General features: G+C 47.0%; 3 protein-coding genes across 4 annotated transcripts; 1 reads left to right on the top strand and 2 right to left on the bottom strand.

Annotated features, from left to right (window-relative positions):
* Positions 1-7,923: 7,923 nt before the first annotated feature.
* Positions 7,924-10,911, bottom strand: LOC128105894 (histone H2B type 2-E-like). 2 transcript variants are annotated; one of them, XM_052731205.1, is made up of 2 exons: positions 8,737-10,911; positions 7,924-8,348 (listed from the first exon to the last, which is right to left on the bottom strand). In XM_052731205.1, the coding sequence occupies exon 1, from the start codon at positions 10,649-10,651 to the stop codon at positions 10,271-10,273; it is 381 nt and encodes a 126-aa protein (XP_052587165.1). In that variant the 5' UTR covers positions 10,652-10,911; the 3' UTR covers positions 7,924-8,348; positions 8,737-10,270. The 2 variants fall into 2 exon arrangements, with proteins under 2 accessions (XP_052587165.1, XP_052587164.1); XM_052731204.1 differs by having other exon boundaries at positions 8,778-10,911.
* Positions 10,912-10,984: 73 nt separating this feature from the next.
* LOC128105893 (histone H2A type 2-C) lies at positions 10,985-11,521 on the top strand. Its single transcript, XM_052731203.1, has one exon. The coding sequence runs from the start codon at positions 10,986-10,988 to the stop codon at positions 11,373-11,375; it is 390 nt and encodes a 129-aa protein (XP_052587163.1). The 5' UTR covers position 10,985; the 3' UTR covers positions 11,376-11,521.
* Positions 11,518-13,928, bottom strand: LOC128105891 (histone H2A type 2-B). The gene has a single exon (XM_052731202.1). The coding sequence runs from the start codon at positions 11,908-11,910 to the stop codon at positions 11,518-11,520; it is 393 nt and encodes a 130-aa protein (XP_052587162.1). The 5' UTR covers positions 11,911-13,928.
* Positions 13,929-14,279: the final 351 nt, after the last annotated feature.

Raw genomic sequence — 14,279 nt, 5'->3', positions numbered from 1 at the left:
GAATCCTTACAAGTCACCGTTATTTTTGGTTTTCTAATGTAAAAATCCACAAACAGTGTTTTATATAATAACAACACATACATACATACATAGATACATACATTTTCTTTCCTACCACTTGCCAGGAGGTGAAATGTGAACTGAAACCCAATCAAACCTCTACTGATTTGCTGGGAATGCAGAGGAGAGTGATTGTGATACACCACACAATAAGGAAAGCAATCAATAAGACCAAAATGGAGAAACTTGCTATAGAAATAGCCAGGATACATAGTACCAAAGAGTTAGAAAACATTACAATCGCTCATGGCATGTACAGGTCTCCTCAATTCCAATGTAAAGGTTTGCAGTTTTGTTTTGTTTTTTAAGATTAATTCATTTTTATTTTATGTGTATGAATGGTTTTAAAACCTGCATGTATGTCTTGTGCACCACATGCATGCCTGGTGTCCAGGGGAGGCCAGAAGACGGCCTTTGACCCCCTGGAACTGGAGTTACAAGATGTTGTAAAAGGGGACCTGGGAACTGAACCCCTTACGCCAGAGCAACAAGTGTTCTTAACTGATGAGCCATCCCCCAGGCCCCAAGTTTTTATTTGTATTGATTTTGTGTTGTTTTAAAGTTTATTTGAAACTAAGTCTCAGTATGTATCAAGGCTGGCCCTAAACTTGAGATTCTCCTGCCCCCTGGGTGCTGGGAGGGGACTACCATACCCAGCAAAGATTCATTTCACATATAAATACAAAACAAAAACCTCCAAGTTAAAAACGGTGAGGTACTTGTCCAGAGACGTCAGTTAGCAGCTTTAAAATACATACATTTCAGTTGGGCATGGTGACGCACACCCTGTAATCCCAACACTTGAAAACACAGAGGCAGGAGGAGGGCCCGAGAGTTTGAGGTCAGCCTGGCCTAATAGAGTGAGTTTCCAGCCAGCCAGGGATGCACAGAGACAGCCTGTCTCAAAAATAAATAAATAATATGTTTTATGTTCCCATGACATAACTCAACTTTGAAGGAAATTCCAGACACTGTATTATGTCGCAACCGAAATGTTTCTTTATGTATCCTTAAAAGATAAAGGTTGTGGGGCGAGCTCACATCTAAAACAATGAACAGTCATCTTTAATTATTAAAGACACAGTTAGTGTTCAAATTTCAATTTCCTTCTTTGTGTGTGTATCTGAAAAACACTTTGAATGGGGGCGAGCGAGATGGCTCAGGGGGTAAAGGACAGTTTACTAAGCTGGACAACCCAGGTCCAGCCACTGGGACTCACTTGGTAGAAGAAGAGAGCTGATTCCTCAAGTTGTGAGGCCCTTGACACAAATGTTAAAAGTGCAGACACACGCACCCACCATGCACACCACACACCTACAAAATACAGACAAGTTAAAAAAAAAAAAACAAACTTCCCAGTACCCTCAAGGGGCAGCTCACAACCACCACTCCCAGCTCCACGGGATCAAACAACCTCTTGCAGCCTCCAGGGGCACCCACATCCACTTGGCATACACCTCAGACATACTCATACATTTTTAAAGTAATCTTTAAAAAAGAAAATCTCTTATAGACATGCTCCAGGACTTGTTTCCATCGTGATTCTAAATTCTGTAAAATTGACAATTAAAACTGACCATTCCGTATAACTACTGAGTGGAAAAGAGTTGAGGTTCAGTACAAAGGCAGCCTGGTGTCAGACCCTGGGCTCTTACCTCCTAATGAGAGGTGACAGCTGCCAACTAGCTAAAAAGTGCGTGGCTGGGTCCAGCTGGTCTCTCACTTGTCCCCCGAGGTCAAATGTCAAAGAAAACCAAACTGCAATAAGAAAGCCTCTTGCTGAAGAGATGGATATGCGGTTGAGAGCACCAGCTGCTCTTCCCGAGGACGCGGGTTCTAGTCCCAGCACCCACAGGGCAGCTCACAACTGTCTGTAACTCCAGTTCCAAGGAACCCGATGTCCCTTTCTGGCCTCCCGTGGGGCAGTGCACACATACGGTGCAAGGACACACACGCAGGAGAAACACCCACATACAAAAAAATAATAAATACTGAAAGGAAGCCCCTTGCAGGATACCTGATCAGTACCTAGAAGCACCATTTTCTGTTTAAAGGAAGTCCCCATTGCATTGAACAGCTATCGGAGGATCAGGGTGCCATGTGCCCTGGCGTGCTGGACCAAGACACACCATTAAGGCCTCTGAGAATTTGAACTCCCTGCTTCTAGTGCTGTCCAGTGCCTTTCTGTTCCCCAGTCACGTTAGCCTGGAAGTGAGTTCTTCCAAGTCAGCTTACGTCCAATCTGATCCTGCCGGCATGGCTCTGTCTACTGTGTGAGCTCCTCACTGTCCTCTGCACACTGTGGCTCCACCTCTTCCTAAGCGCCCTCTTTCCCGCTCCCCTAGGGGCCTCTGCCCATGCTGCCTACTGCTTGGAACATTCATTCCTAACCTTCCTGGCTCTTAGCCTACAAGCCCCTTTCTGGAAGAGACCTTGCCTTCCTCTGTGGTGGTTTTAATGCAAATGGCCACCATAAGCTCATATATTTGAATGATTGGGTCCTAGTTGGTGGAACTGTTTGGAAAGGATTAAGGGGTGTGGCCTTGTCAGAGGAGGTGTGTCACTGTGGGTGGGCTTTGAGATTTCAAAGCCCCTCACTGCTTCTTGTAGTTTGATGGTTTTTTTTTTATTTTTTATTCTTTTGGGGAGCCCACCCCACCACCCAAATAAATCACACACGGAGGCTTATTCTTAATTATAAATGCCTGGCCCTTAGCTTGGCTTGTTTCTAGCCAGCTTTCCTTAACTTAATTGTCCTGTCTACCTTTTGCCTCTGGGCTTTTACCTTTCTGTTTCTTTTACTCTTACTCCATGTCTGGCTATGTAGCTGGGTGGCTGGCCCCTGATGTCCTCCTCTCCTCCTTTTCTGGCTCCTTCCTCTCTCTTGCTTCCCAATCCCTCTTTTTCTCCTTCTATTTATTCTCTCTACCTGCCAGCCCCACCTATATCCTTTCTCCTGCCTTGCTATTGGCTGTTCAGTTCTTTTTTTTTAGACCATCAGGTGTTTTAGACAGGCACAGTAACACAGCTTCACAGAGTTAAACAAATGCAACATAAAAGAATGCAACACATCTTTGCATCATTAAAACAAATGCTCCACAGCATAAACGAATGTAACACACCTTAAAATAATATTTCTCAACAGTTTCTTGTAGGCAGATTTTTCTATCCATCAGCCAGCTCCCAAATCACGACACAGAGACTTATTATTAATTATGAAAGCTTAGCTGATAGTTTGTTAGGCTTGTTTCTAACTAGCTCTTATAACTTAAATTAACCATTTCTATTAATTTACTTTCTGCCTCGTGGCTTTATTACCTTGACTCTATACTGCTCATGCAGCTTTCCTGCTTCCTCCGTGTCTAGCTGAAGACTCAGCCTTCTTCTTCCCAGCATTCTCTGTGCCCTGAAAACCCTGTATAGCTATTGACCACTCAGCTTTTTATCACAACGATCACAGCAACACATTTTTACACAGTGTACAGAAAAATTCTGCAACAGTTTCTAGTTACCTCTCTCTCTCTCTCTCTCTCCCTCTCCCTCTCCCTCTCCCTCTCTCCCTCTCCCTCTCCCTCTCCCTCTCCTCTCCTCTCTTCCCTCTCCCCTCTCCCTCTCCCCTCTCCCTCTCCCTCTCTCTCTCTCTCTCTCTCTCTCTCTCTCTCTCCTCTCTCTCTCTCTCTCTGCTGCCTGTTGAACAGGATGTATGCTCTCAGCCATTACTCCAGCACCACGCCTGCCTATCTGTGGCCATGCTCCCTACCATGATGGACTCACTCTCTGAAGTTGTAAGCTCCCAACTAAATGCTTTTTCTTTTATAAGTTGCTTTGGTCATGAGTCTCTTCCCAGCTGTCTTAGTCATACAACTCTTACAAAGGAAAACATTTCATTGGGGCTGGCTTACAGTTCAGAGGTTGAGTCCATTATCACCTATGGTGGGGAGCATGGTGGCGTGCAGGCAGACATGGTGCTGGAGAAGGAGCTGAGAGTTCTACATCCAGATTTGCAGGCAGCAGGCAGAGATACACACTGGACCTGGCTTGAGGCATTTGAAACCCCAAAGCCCACTCCCAGTGGCACACTTCCTCCAAAAGGCCACACCTACTCCAACAAGACCACACCTCCTAATCCCTGCCAAGTAGCTCCACTCCATAATGACCAAGCATTCAAATCTCTGAGCCTATGGGGACCATTCTGTTGGGTCTGGGGTCTCGCAATAATGGGAGACAGACCACCAAAGTCTATTAAACCAGAAGTAAACTTTATTCCAGAAAAATAAAAAATTAAAATAATAAAAAAAACAACCACAGGGTACAAAAGATTATCAGCTAGCTGAGACCACAGCCAATGTTGGAATTCTAAGGCTGTGGCAGCTGGAGGGGGTTATGAGCCTCTTTTTATAGTAAGGGGTAAGCATGAGACATAGACAAAGGAAATTTTTACAATTTTAAAGTTAAAACTTTTGGAGACAAATTGTCTTAGGTTTTTATAATTTTTCCATGAACAAGGTTTTAGGGGGTTTTGGCTAAACAATATTTGTATATCCTGCAGCCCTTCTTGACTCAGTTAATTGATGTTTGTCCAAACCTGCAGCTTCTCCTGACACAGCTGGGTTCCCATTGGGGGGAGGGCGTGGGGGAGTGGGGTGGTGGGGAATGCGAAACAACGCAAGGCAGGTGGTTGTCACACAGAACTCATTAAAAGTGAACTTTGGTTTCGGCAGTGAGTGGTAGGGGGCTGTGGAAGAATAGCTAACCCAGGGCTGCAAAGGGCAATCTTTTTTTCAAGACAGGGTTTCTCCGTGTAATTTTGGTGCCTGTCCTAGGTCTCACTCTGTAGACCAGGCTGGCCTCGAACTCACAGAGATCTGCCTGCCTCTGCCTCCCAAGTGCTGGGATTAAAGGTGTGCGCCACCGCCACCCGCTGCAAAGGGCAATCCTTAGTAAGAGAAAAACTAACATTTGGGATATTGACAGAGCTGCCCATCTTAAAACCCGGACGGGCCCAGTTAAAGGTTAATCCTTTTTTTTGCTAGCCAAGCTGATGGTTGTCAGTTTTTATTTTTAAGTTTATAGTTTTATATTTCCATATTCCTGGACCTTCAATTCCTATTCAAGCCGCCACAACAACAGAAAAGTAGCTAAGACAAGGCTCCAGCGCTTAGTGAGAACGCTTCCACCCCATTCTCTGACAGCAGTACTTCCTATCTTAATGCTTACTGTTACTTCTTATGGTCACTGATTTCACATCCGTCTTTCTTTCTAGGTGCTAAAAGTCTAGGAAGCCAAAAGCCACTCTGGTTTAATCTTGTGACATCACTGCCTAGGTAGTCCTGATTGTCCTGGAACTCCCTATGTAGACCAGGATGGGCTCAGACTCACAGACAGCCTCCTGCCTCTGCTTTCCAAGTGCTGGGAGTTTTAAAGGTTTGCGACACCACGCTAGCTTGGAATTATTTTTTTCCTTCCGCCACCAGGGACTGAATCTAGGGTCTCACACGTGAGAAGCAAGCATTCGACCACTAAGATACACACTCAGCCTCTTCTTGCTTCTTGGGACAAGGGCTCACTAAGTTTTCCGGACAGGTGATCCTCCTGCCTCAGCCCCCAGAGAAGCCAGTTACAGTCTTGCTTGTACCATCAGGCCTAACTCCGAAACTTCTTAAATGAATTAATGATACTACACCTAATAATGCTTCTAAGTGGCAGAAAAGGCCTAGAGGCCCTTTCTTAATAATGTTAATTGATATTTATAAAAGTACACGTTCTCAATCATACATATTAAATAGATGATTAAACCTAGTCTCCCTAATCACAAAGATAATCGCTTGCTTAAAGGTCAATTTCAGAAGATAAGTAAAGTAGAAATGTCGGTTCCTGAGACACAAAGCTAGGCCTCGGGCGTTTTCCTGAGAATTAAGACAACCCCCTATTTTATTGTTTTGTTGTTGTGTGCTTGTGTCTTTGTCTCGGGCAACTTTGTTGAAAGGAAACACAGTCGCACCCAACAGGCGAGGTTTCTCTCTCATTCTATCTCACACAAAGTCACCTCACAGCGTGTGTCATACAGGCAGGTTCTCAGCCACAGGCCTGGGATGCTTCTCAGTTCCTAAGGCCGAGAAGCATGATGGCCTCCCTCTTAAAGGCACAGGACTCCACAGCTCCCATGGGAAACTCAATGTGGCGTGGCGTTTCACGGTTCACTAAGACTAAGCTGAGGCAGCGAATTGACAGTGGAGCTCGTGAGCAAAGTGATGGGAGCAGCTTTGTGTTGGAGAGGGCTTGCAGCAGGACATAGGGAGACGTAGCACAGAGAGCAGAGAAACCCCACTCCCAACTCTACAGGACAGAAATCTGTGTATGTCTCAGCCCTCCTCCATGTTCCTTTTCAACTAAGGGTAGAAAGCCTTACCGTGCTTCTCTGTGGAATCATCATGGCCCAAAGTTGGGGTACATTCAAAAGGTGGGGAAAGGAAAGGGGAGAGAAAACTCAAGGGTGGGGGAAGGACTCGGGCAACCCACTGCACACTAACAGGTAAGTGGATTAACAATGTAGTCAGAAAAAAAAAAAACATGTGTGGCACGCGGTGAACAGATCTCTAATTATGTTACAGTCAGGTACGGCAGTTCCTTCTGTAGCCCAGCAGTTGGGTGTCTGAGAAGGGGGGTCCCTGCAGAATTGGTGCCAGCCTGAGTTACATGGTGAGACCTTGTCTCAAAATAACAAAAAGGTGTGCATTTGGGTTGCATCTCTACAACTTGTTCAACGATCCCAGAGGAGCTATTTAAACTAAGGCTTTCCCCATTATCTATAAAGACAAGAATAATGAAACATGCTTTAACTGGAGCTGTGAAGATAAATAAGAGACATTAGCAAACCACTGAACAGAGGACCTGGTCGAAGAGGCAATGATTATTTTGTAGCAATATTATCAACCTCAGAAAGACAACCAGTGGGAGACAGGTCTGTAGCTGGAGTTTTCCTGCCTGGCCCACAGTCTGGACAAATCTCTCACCCGCCAGTCCCAAGCCGCTCAAACCCGATCAAGTAAACACAGAGACTTATATTGGTTACAAACTGTATGGCCGTGGCAGGCTTCTTGTTAACTGTTCTTACAGCTTAAATTAATCCATTTCTATTAATCTATACCTTGCCACGTGGCTTGTGGCTTACCGGTACTTTACATCTTCCTTATCCTGATGGCGGCTGGCAGTGTCTCCCTGACTCAGCCTTCCACTTCCCAGCTCTATTCTCCTCCTTGTCCCGCCTATACTTCCTGCCTGGCCATTGCCAATCAGTGATTTATTCATTGACCAATCAGCAACACATTTGACATACAGACCATCCCACATCACAGGTCTAACGCAGGATTAATCTCACTGGATTAGTTTCTCCTCCAGGGTTAAAATTCCAGATGCTATTACCACTTCCTCTTCACTTGTGTCTGCCAGAGCGTCACAGGAGCACCGAGCCAGTATGTATAAAGGGCTTAGAACAACACTCCCTAGTACGTCCCAAGAGTTCTGCAGGTGCAGGCTAAACATCACCAGGGATTTTATTTCACACAGCTTGTTTGGAATACCTTTTATTCGTGGTCATATTTCCCAATCACTAGGCATCAACAATGGCCTTGTCATAGGATATTTCAACCCCAGTGCACCTCTGAGGAAGAAGTTTGGGTGGAGACAGGCGTGTGTGCATGTGTGAGCATGACTGTGTGTGTGTGTGTGTGTGTGTTTTAATATATTGGTTGAATGTAGGGCCTCAGTGCATTCTCTGCAAACCTTCCAAGCTACACCCCTAAGCCCTGACTAATGACCTTTCAAACCAGAGGCACCCAGCTTTTCCACAGAGCCAACCACAAATGGTTATATCTGCTCATTTTATTTTTTGAGAAAATGAATTGCACATGAAACAATCCAGCAAAGATATGAAACTAAGTGGTAACTTGATTAATAATAACTTGAAAATGTTTTCATTACTCATTTTGGATTCACAAAGCTCCTGTAATCAGCTCCAGAAATCGTTAGCCTAAAACAGCATCGGGAAAGTGATCAGACCATCAAGTGCCTTCACCAGCAAAATCAAGACTTTGAAGGAAAAAGTCAGTATGCTACACTCCACAAAAGAGAACCAAGGCAGTTGTCTTCAGCCAGGGAGACAAAAGTGGATAGTGCCACGCATGGCCCTGGACCAGCCACTCAGCTTCTGTTAACTTCGTGGCCCTGGACCAACCACTTAGCTTCTGTTAACTCCACTGTTAACTCTGTGGCCTATCTTGCAGAACCCTCTGAAAAGTAAATGAGAGGGACGATTGTAAATTGAAAATTCATCTCAGTAGGGAATAGAACAATAAGGAATGGGGGTGCTGTTGAGGTAAAAGGATAGGAATGGGGGTGCTGCTGAGATAAAGGAGACTTTGCCCCAAAGCCCAATGCTCTCGATTTAATGAAAATCCAAGAGCTTACTCTAAATTGGGAAAACTAAGAAATCTACTATGGCCAGCTCCTGGTACACACACACACACACACACACACACACACACACACACACACACAGTCTTAACACCTCCAACTCTGCCTCAGTTACACTGAGGCAATTGTATTGGTCCGGGTTCTCAAGGAACAGAACTTATAGAATGAAATATATATGTATTTTTTCATAAATATATGGCTTACAAGCTGGGGTCCAGCTAGTCCCACAAACAATGGCTGACTACCAAGAGAAGGTCCATAAATCCAGTAGTTGTTGAGTCCACAACGCTGGATACCTCAGCTGGTCTTCAGTGTCTGCCAGAATCCAGAAGTAGGCTCTAACACCAGTGAAGGAACAGACTTGCCATGGAGAGCAAGCTTCCTTCTTTCATGTCCTTTATCTAGGCTGCCAGCAGAAGGTGTGGCCAGATTAAAGGTGGATCTTCCCACCTCAAAAGATCCAGATTAAAAGTGCTTCTTCTCACTTCAAATTATTTAATTAAGAAAAAATCTCTCACAGGTGTACTATCTGTCACTTTTTAGTTATTTCCAGACGTAGTCAAGTTGACAACCAAGAACAGCCCTCGCATTAACTTGAACTAAGGACGGATTTGGAGAAAGAATCCTCAAAACGTTTCTGTTCCACCGTGTCTTCACGTACATCAAACAGACAAGCCCCGCGCCCCCCGGCCACGGAAGCAATTACAAAAGCAGTGATATAAAAATTAATTCAAGCCGGGCGGTGGTGGCGCACGCCTTTAATCCCAGCACTCGGGAGGCAGAGCCAGGCGGATCTCTGTGAGTTCGAGGCCAGCCTGGTCTCCAAAGCGAGTTCCAGGAAAGGCGCAAAGCTACACAGAGAAACCCTGTTTGAAAAACCAAAAAAAAAAAAAAAAAATTAATTCAATAATAAGTACTTGAGCGTCTGGGCTGTGTCAGACATTTGTGGGCTCTGGAGGTATGAGAACATCAGGCCAACTTCACCAGAGACAGCGTAAACAAGAAAGCAAACAACTTCAGACGGTGGAGGCAGGAAGGAAAATGCTACTCCTCGAGTGGGTTAATTAGAAAGATCGCGTCATGAGTCCAGAGCAAAAAATGAGCAGTCTCTGCGGGAACCTGCCACCGCAGAGGTTAACGCAAAGTATTAAATGGGGGGTAAAATCACAAGCCACGAACAGGGATTCTAAAGCCTGAGGCAGAACCCCAACAGACTTCTACCAAATCCGCAGCAACGCGGAACGTTCGTGATGGTAAATCTGTTAAAGGCGAGGACACCGCCCTAAGCACAGGAAACCGCCCGTACCCAGGACTTCAGTTGTAGATGACTGGTACACAGCATTCGTCCACACAGGTTTAGGTGTGTCCTGGAGCCCTCTAACCGCCAAAGCAATCAAATCATCTCACTTTAGGTCCATCAATAAAGCGCCCGAACACCACAGTGTAGAACACGGAAGAAACCCGCCCAGAGGCCGACCTCCATTGACCTAGTTTAAAACTCCAAGAAGCTAAACGGGGTGCTAGGAGCTCTACAGCCAACTGCAAACCAGCTCAGGGAACCTCAAAACTACAAATGCTTACAACTGAAGTGCACCTTCTCCAAGACCCTTAAAGTAACTTTGGGATAGGAACTAGAAACTAGTGCAAGTGGACAAAGCTTTCCTGATTGAAGCGGGTGGCTCTTGCAAGAGACTTTAGAAAGCAAAAGAGCCAGCGAGCGCCTCATCCAGGAGGGCTTCTACTTGGAGCTGGTGTACTTGGTGACGGCCTTGGTGCCCTCGGACACGGCGTGCTTGGCCAGCTCCCCGGGCAGCAGCAGGCGCACGGCCGTCTGGATCTCCCGTGACGTGATGGTCGAGCGCTTGTTGTAATGCGCCAGGCGCGACGCCTCGCCTGCGATGCGCTCGAAGATGTCATTAACAAATGAATTCATGATGCCCATGGCCTTGGACGAGATGCCCGTGTCCGGGTGCACCTGCTTCAGCACCTTGTACACGTAGATGGAGTAGCTCTCCTTGCGGCTGCGTTTGCGCTTCTTGCCGTCTTTCTTTTGCGCCTTGCTGGCAGTCTTCTTGGAGCCCTTCTTGGGAGCCGGGGCAGATTTAGCCGGCTCAGGCATGATTGAAAATAAACACAGGAAGGTTGCCTAGTAAGTGGGAAAGCAAGCTGGATCCCGGATGACTTGAGCCTTTTATAACCACCTTATGTAAATTAGGCCTCAAAATGCTTCGCATTCCCATTGGCCCATACACGAAACTTCCGTTTTCAGTACAAGCCTACCTAACAAAGACTCTGAATTCCAGATTTCATTGGACTTCTCTGGGGCCAAATTACGACCAATGAAAAGCTGGCTCCTGACCCCACCCCTAGGAAAGCTTATAAAGGCCGTAAGCCGTTACACCCTAGTACTGTAGTAAAGTCTGCAAGAGTTGGTTTTACTGTAGATTAAAGTCATGTCTGGTCGCGGCAAGCAAGGAGGCAAGGCCCGCGCCAAGGCCAAGTCGCGGTCGTCCCGCGCCGGCCTGCAGTTCCCGGTGGGGCGCGTGCACCGGCTGCTGCGCAAGGGCAACTACGCGGAGCGCGTGGGCGCCGGCGCGCCCGTGTACATGGCGGCCGTGCTGGAGTACCTGACGGCCGAGATCCTGGAGCTGGCGGGCAACGCGGCCCGCGACAACAAGAAGACGCGCATCATCCCGCGCCACCTGCAGCTGGCCATCCGCAACGACGAGGAGCTCAACAAGCTGCTGGGCAAAGTGACGATCGCGCAGGGCGGCGTCCTGCCCAACATCCAGGCGGTGCTGCTGCCCAAGAAGACCGAGAGCCACAAGGCGAAGAGCAAGTGAAACTGACGTCACTCCAAAACGGCTCTTTTTAGAGCCACCATGTCTTCCTAAAAGGAGCTAGTGCGCTGGTTGGTTATCAGCCCTTCAGTTGACTCTTTGGTGGCTCTTAAAAGAGCCTTTATGGGTGGAAGGGGATATTGAGTTACTTGTTCTTGCCGGGTTTGTGGCTCTCCGTTTTCTTTGGCAATAAGACGGCCTGGATGTTGGGCAGGACGCCGCCCTGGGCGATGGTGACACCCCCTAGCAACTTGTTCAGCTCCTCATCGTTCCTCACGGCCAGCTGCAGGTGGCGCGGGATGATGCGCGTCTTCTTGTTGTCGCGGGCCGCGTTGCCCGCCAGCTCCAGGATCTCGGCCGTCAGGTACTCCAGCACGGCCGCCATGTACACGGGCGCGCCGGCGCCCACGCGCTCCGCGTAGTTGCCCTTGCGCAGCAGCCGGTGCACGCGCCCCACCGGGAACTGCAGGCCGGCGCGGGACGACCGCGACTTGGCCTTGGCGCGGGCCTTGCCTCCTTGCTTGCCGCGACCAGACATGATGGCGGAATAGGCAATAACGGCTGCTTTTTCAAGCAAAGGATATGGAAAGGTGAAGCAATTTGGTGTAATTTATAAGATCTGCCGGGAGGGGTGAAGGAATAGTAGTTTGATTGGCTGAAAGCGGAGCTGCCTCGAACAGCCAATGGGAGAGCAGGAGCTGGACGCAATGGTTTACATCCTACAGTACCGGAAATGACGGATTTTTTTTTTTAAACTTACCAATCGATAAGCGCCACATTAAAGCTCCCTATTCACACCCCAGGATTTTTAAAGGCAGAAGACTTTCGCGGAGCTGTTTATTTTAGTATGGTAACTTATAAGGGTTTGGTTTGCCCAGTTCAGAGCTGGAAAATCCAAAAAGCCTCCCTCCTCCAAGAGCACAAAAGGCGACAGCCACTCCCCTCAAGAGTATGGGATTTTCCCCTGAAGCTTTGCATTACTCTTCAGGGCTAACCTTTCCTGTCTTTCATAGGCAGCCTCCGTAAGGGAACTGAAGAAGTCGCCTCCCTTAGCCTCGTCTGTGGCTCGCCCAATCCCCACCTCTGTGCTCCTCGGAATCGTTTGGCCGAGGATTGGATGCGAGTGCCATTCTCCTCTTTGCCCTCTGGGAGGCGTCTGTCGCCACGTTTCTTGTTCCCCTAGCTTTCAACATGGCTCCCTCTTTGGATCTTTTCTCCGATTTTCTTAACCCTGCTCCTGTTCTCTCCCTACTTCTAAATCCACGAGCTTAGCCGAACTGTCCTATCTATCCCCAGCTCTCCACTCTGGGAAGGTTTACACGCTTCCAGCTAATCCAGACCCGCTTCTCTATCTCCGACCGCTGTATCAACCAACGCTTACCAGATACTTAACTGTTTGTCTCAACAAGCACCTTACAGCATTTGAACTTGAGCTCCGCATTCCTTTGCCCTCTCCCAAGGATTGCGCCCACAAACTTTCAGGTACCAAGATAGAATCTAATCTTGCCTTTGTCACAGCAGCGTAATGCTGTCATTTACTTCCTTAACATCAACCCGCCCTTTTCCAGTTCGTATTCTTCCCAAAGATTCCAGCGACAGCTCCCAATGAATCGTTCCGTCTGCAGACTCTGGCTTAACGATTGTCCCCTATCACCACCTCCACCCCAGCACCTTTCCTTTAAAATCTTTCTGGAAACCCTCTGTTTCTTCCTTCCCAGTGTCTCCTCCGGCCCCCTGTTCAGCAAGATTCTCGCCCTTTCCTTGGTAATCCTGTGACGGCAGTATGCTCATAAAGAAGACAATAGAGGTCAATTCTACCCTTTTAGCTCTCTTCTAATATTCTTTCTCGTCCTCATTCTTTTTGGAGTTTATTTATTTTATGTGTATGGGTGTTTTGCCTGCACCTGGTGCCAGCGGTGGGCAAGGCCTCGAATCCCCTGGAACTAGAATTGCAGACAGCTGTTAGGATGATGGGGATCGAACCTTGGTCCTCTAAAAGACTAACCAGCGTTCTCGATGGCTGTTGAACCATCTCTCCAGCCCGTCAACTGGCATTTATTGAATGTGCGCCACTGGCCAATGAACAATACGGGTCATTAACACTAATACAAACGATGAAATGTCTAGAAATGGCAGAAGGCTAGTGAATTATGCGAATTGAATTAATGTTAGCTATAGAAATTAGCCTGGATGTTGTTACACACTTGGGGAATGAATGCCCAAATCCAGTCATAGGGCATGAGGTCACAAGTCTAACCCCAGCATTTAGAAGGCTGAAGTATGAAGATTGCCAGGAGTTCAAGACTAGCCTGGGCTACACAAAATTAAAAAAAAAAAAAAGTCAATGAAGGTGTTTCCTCAGTAAGTAAAATGTAGCATAATTCAGAAAATAATCCTAATCCTTTTTTGATGGTTTCATTTCATTTTAGAAAGTGACGGGCAGTGGTGGCAGACGCCTTTAATCCCAGTACCCGGAGGCAGAACCAGGCCTCTGTGAGTTCGAGGCCAGTCTGGTCTACAGAGCGAGATCCAGGACAGGCACCAAAACTACACAGAGAAACCCTATCTCAAAAAAAAAAAAAAAAAAAAAAAAAGAAAGAAAGAAAAGAAAAGAAAGTGAAAGAGTTTACAGAAAGGTATGATTCACAGAGTTCACATGTGACATTTATGATGGGAGTGTGTTGTGTTTCTCCAACGTTAAGAATATAGAGAAAGAGCACTTGCTACTCTTGCAGAATTGGGTCCAGTTCCAAGCACCCTCATGGTGGCTCACAACCATGTGTAACTCCAGTATCAAGGGATCCATACACCCTCTTCTGACTGTGGGCACCAAGAAATACATGCAGGCAGATACAACATTCATACACATAAAATGAATCCCTGGGCGGTGGTGGTGCACACCTTTAA

This window comes from Peromyscus californicus, unplaced genomic scaffold (assembly GCF_007827085.1).
Source record: "Peromyscus californicus insignis strain IS unplaced genomic scaffold, ASM782708v3 Scaffold_9__1_contigs__length_137607984, whole genome shotgun sequence".
Lineage (NCBI taxonomy): Eukaryota > Metazoa > Chordata > Mammalia > Rodentia > Cricetidae > Peromyscus > Peromyscus californicus.
This window is presented reverse-complemented; position numbering and strand designations above follow the sequence as displayed.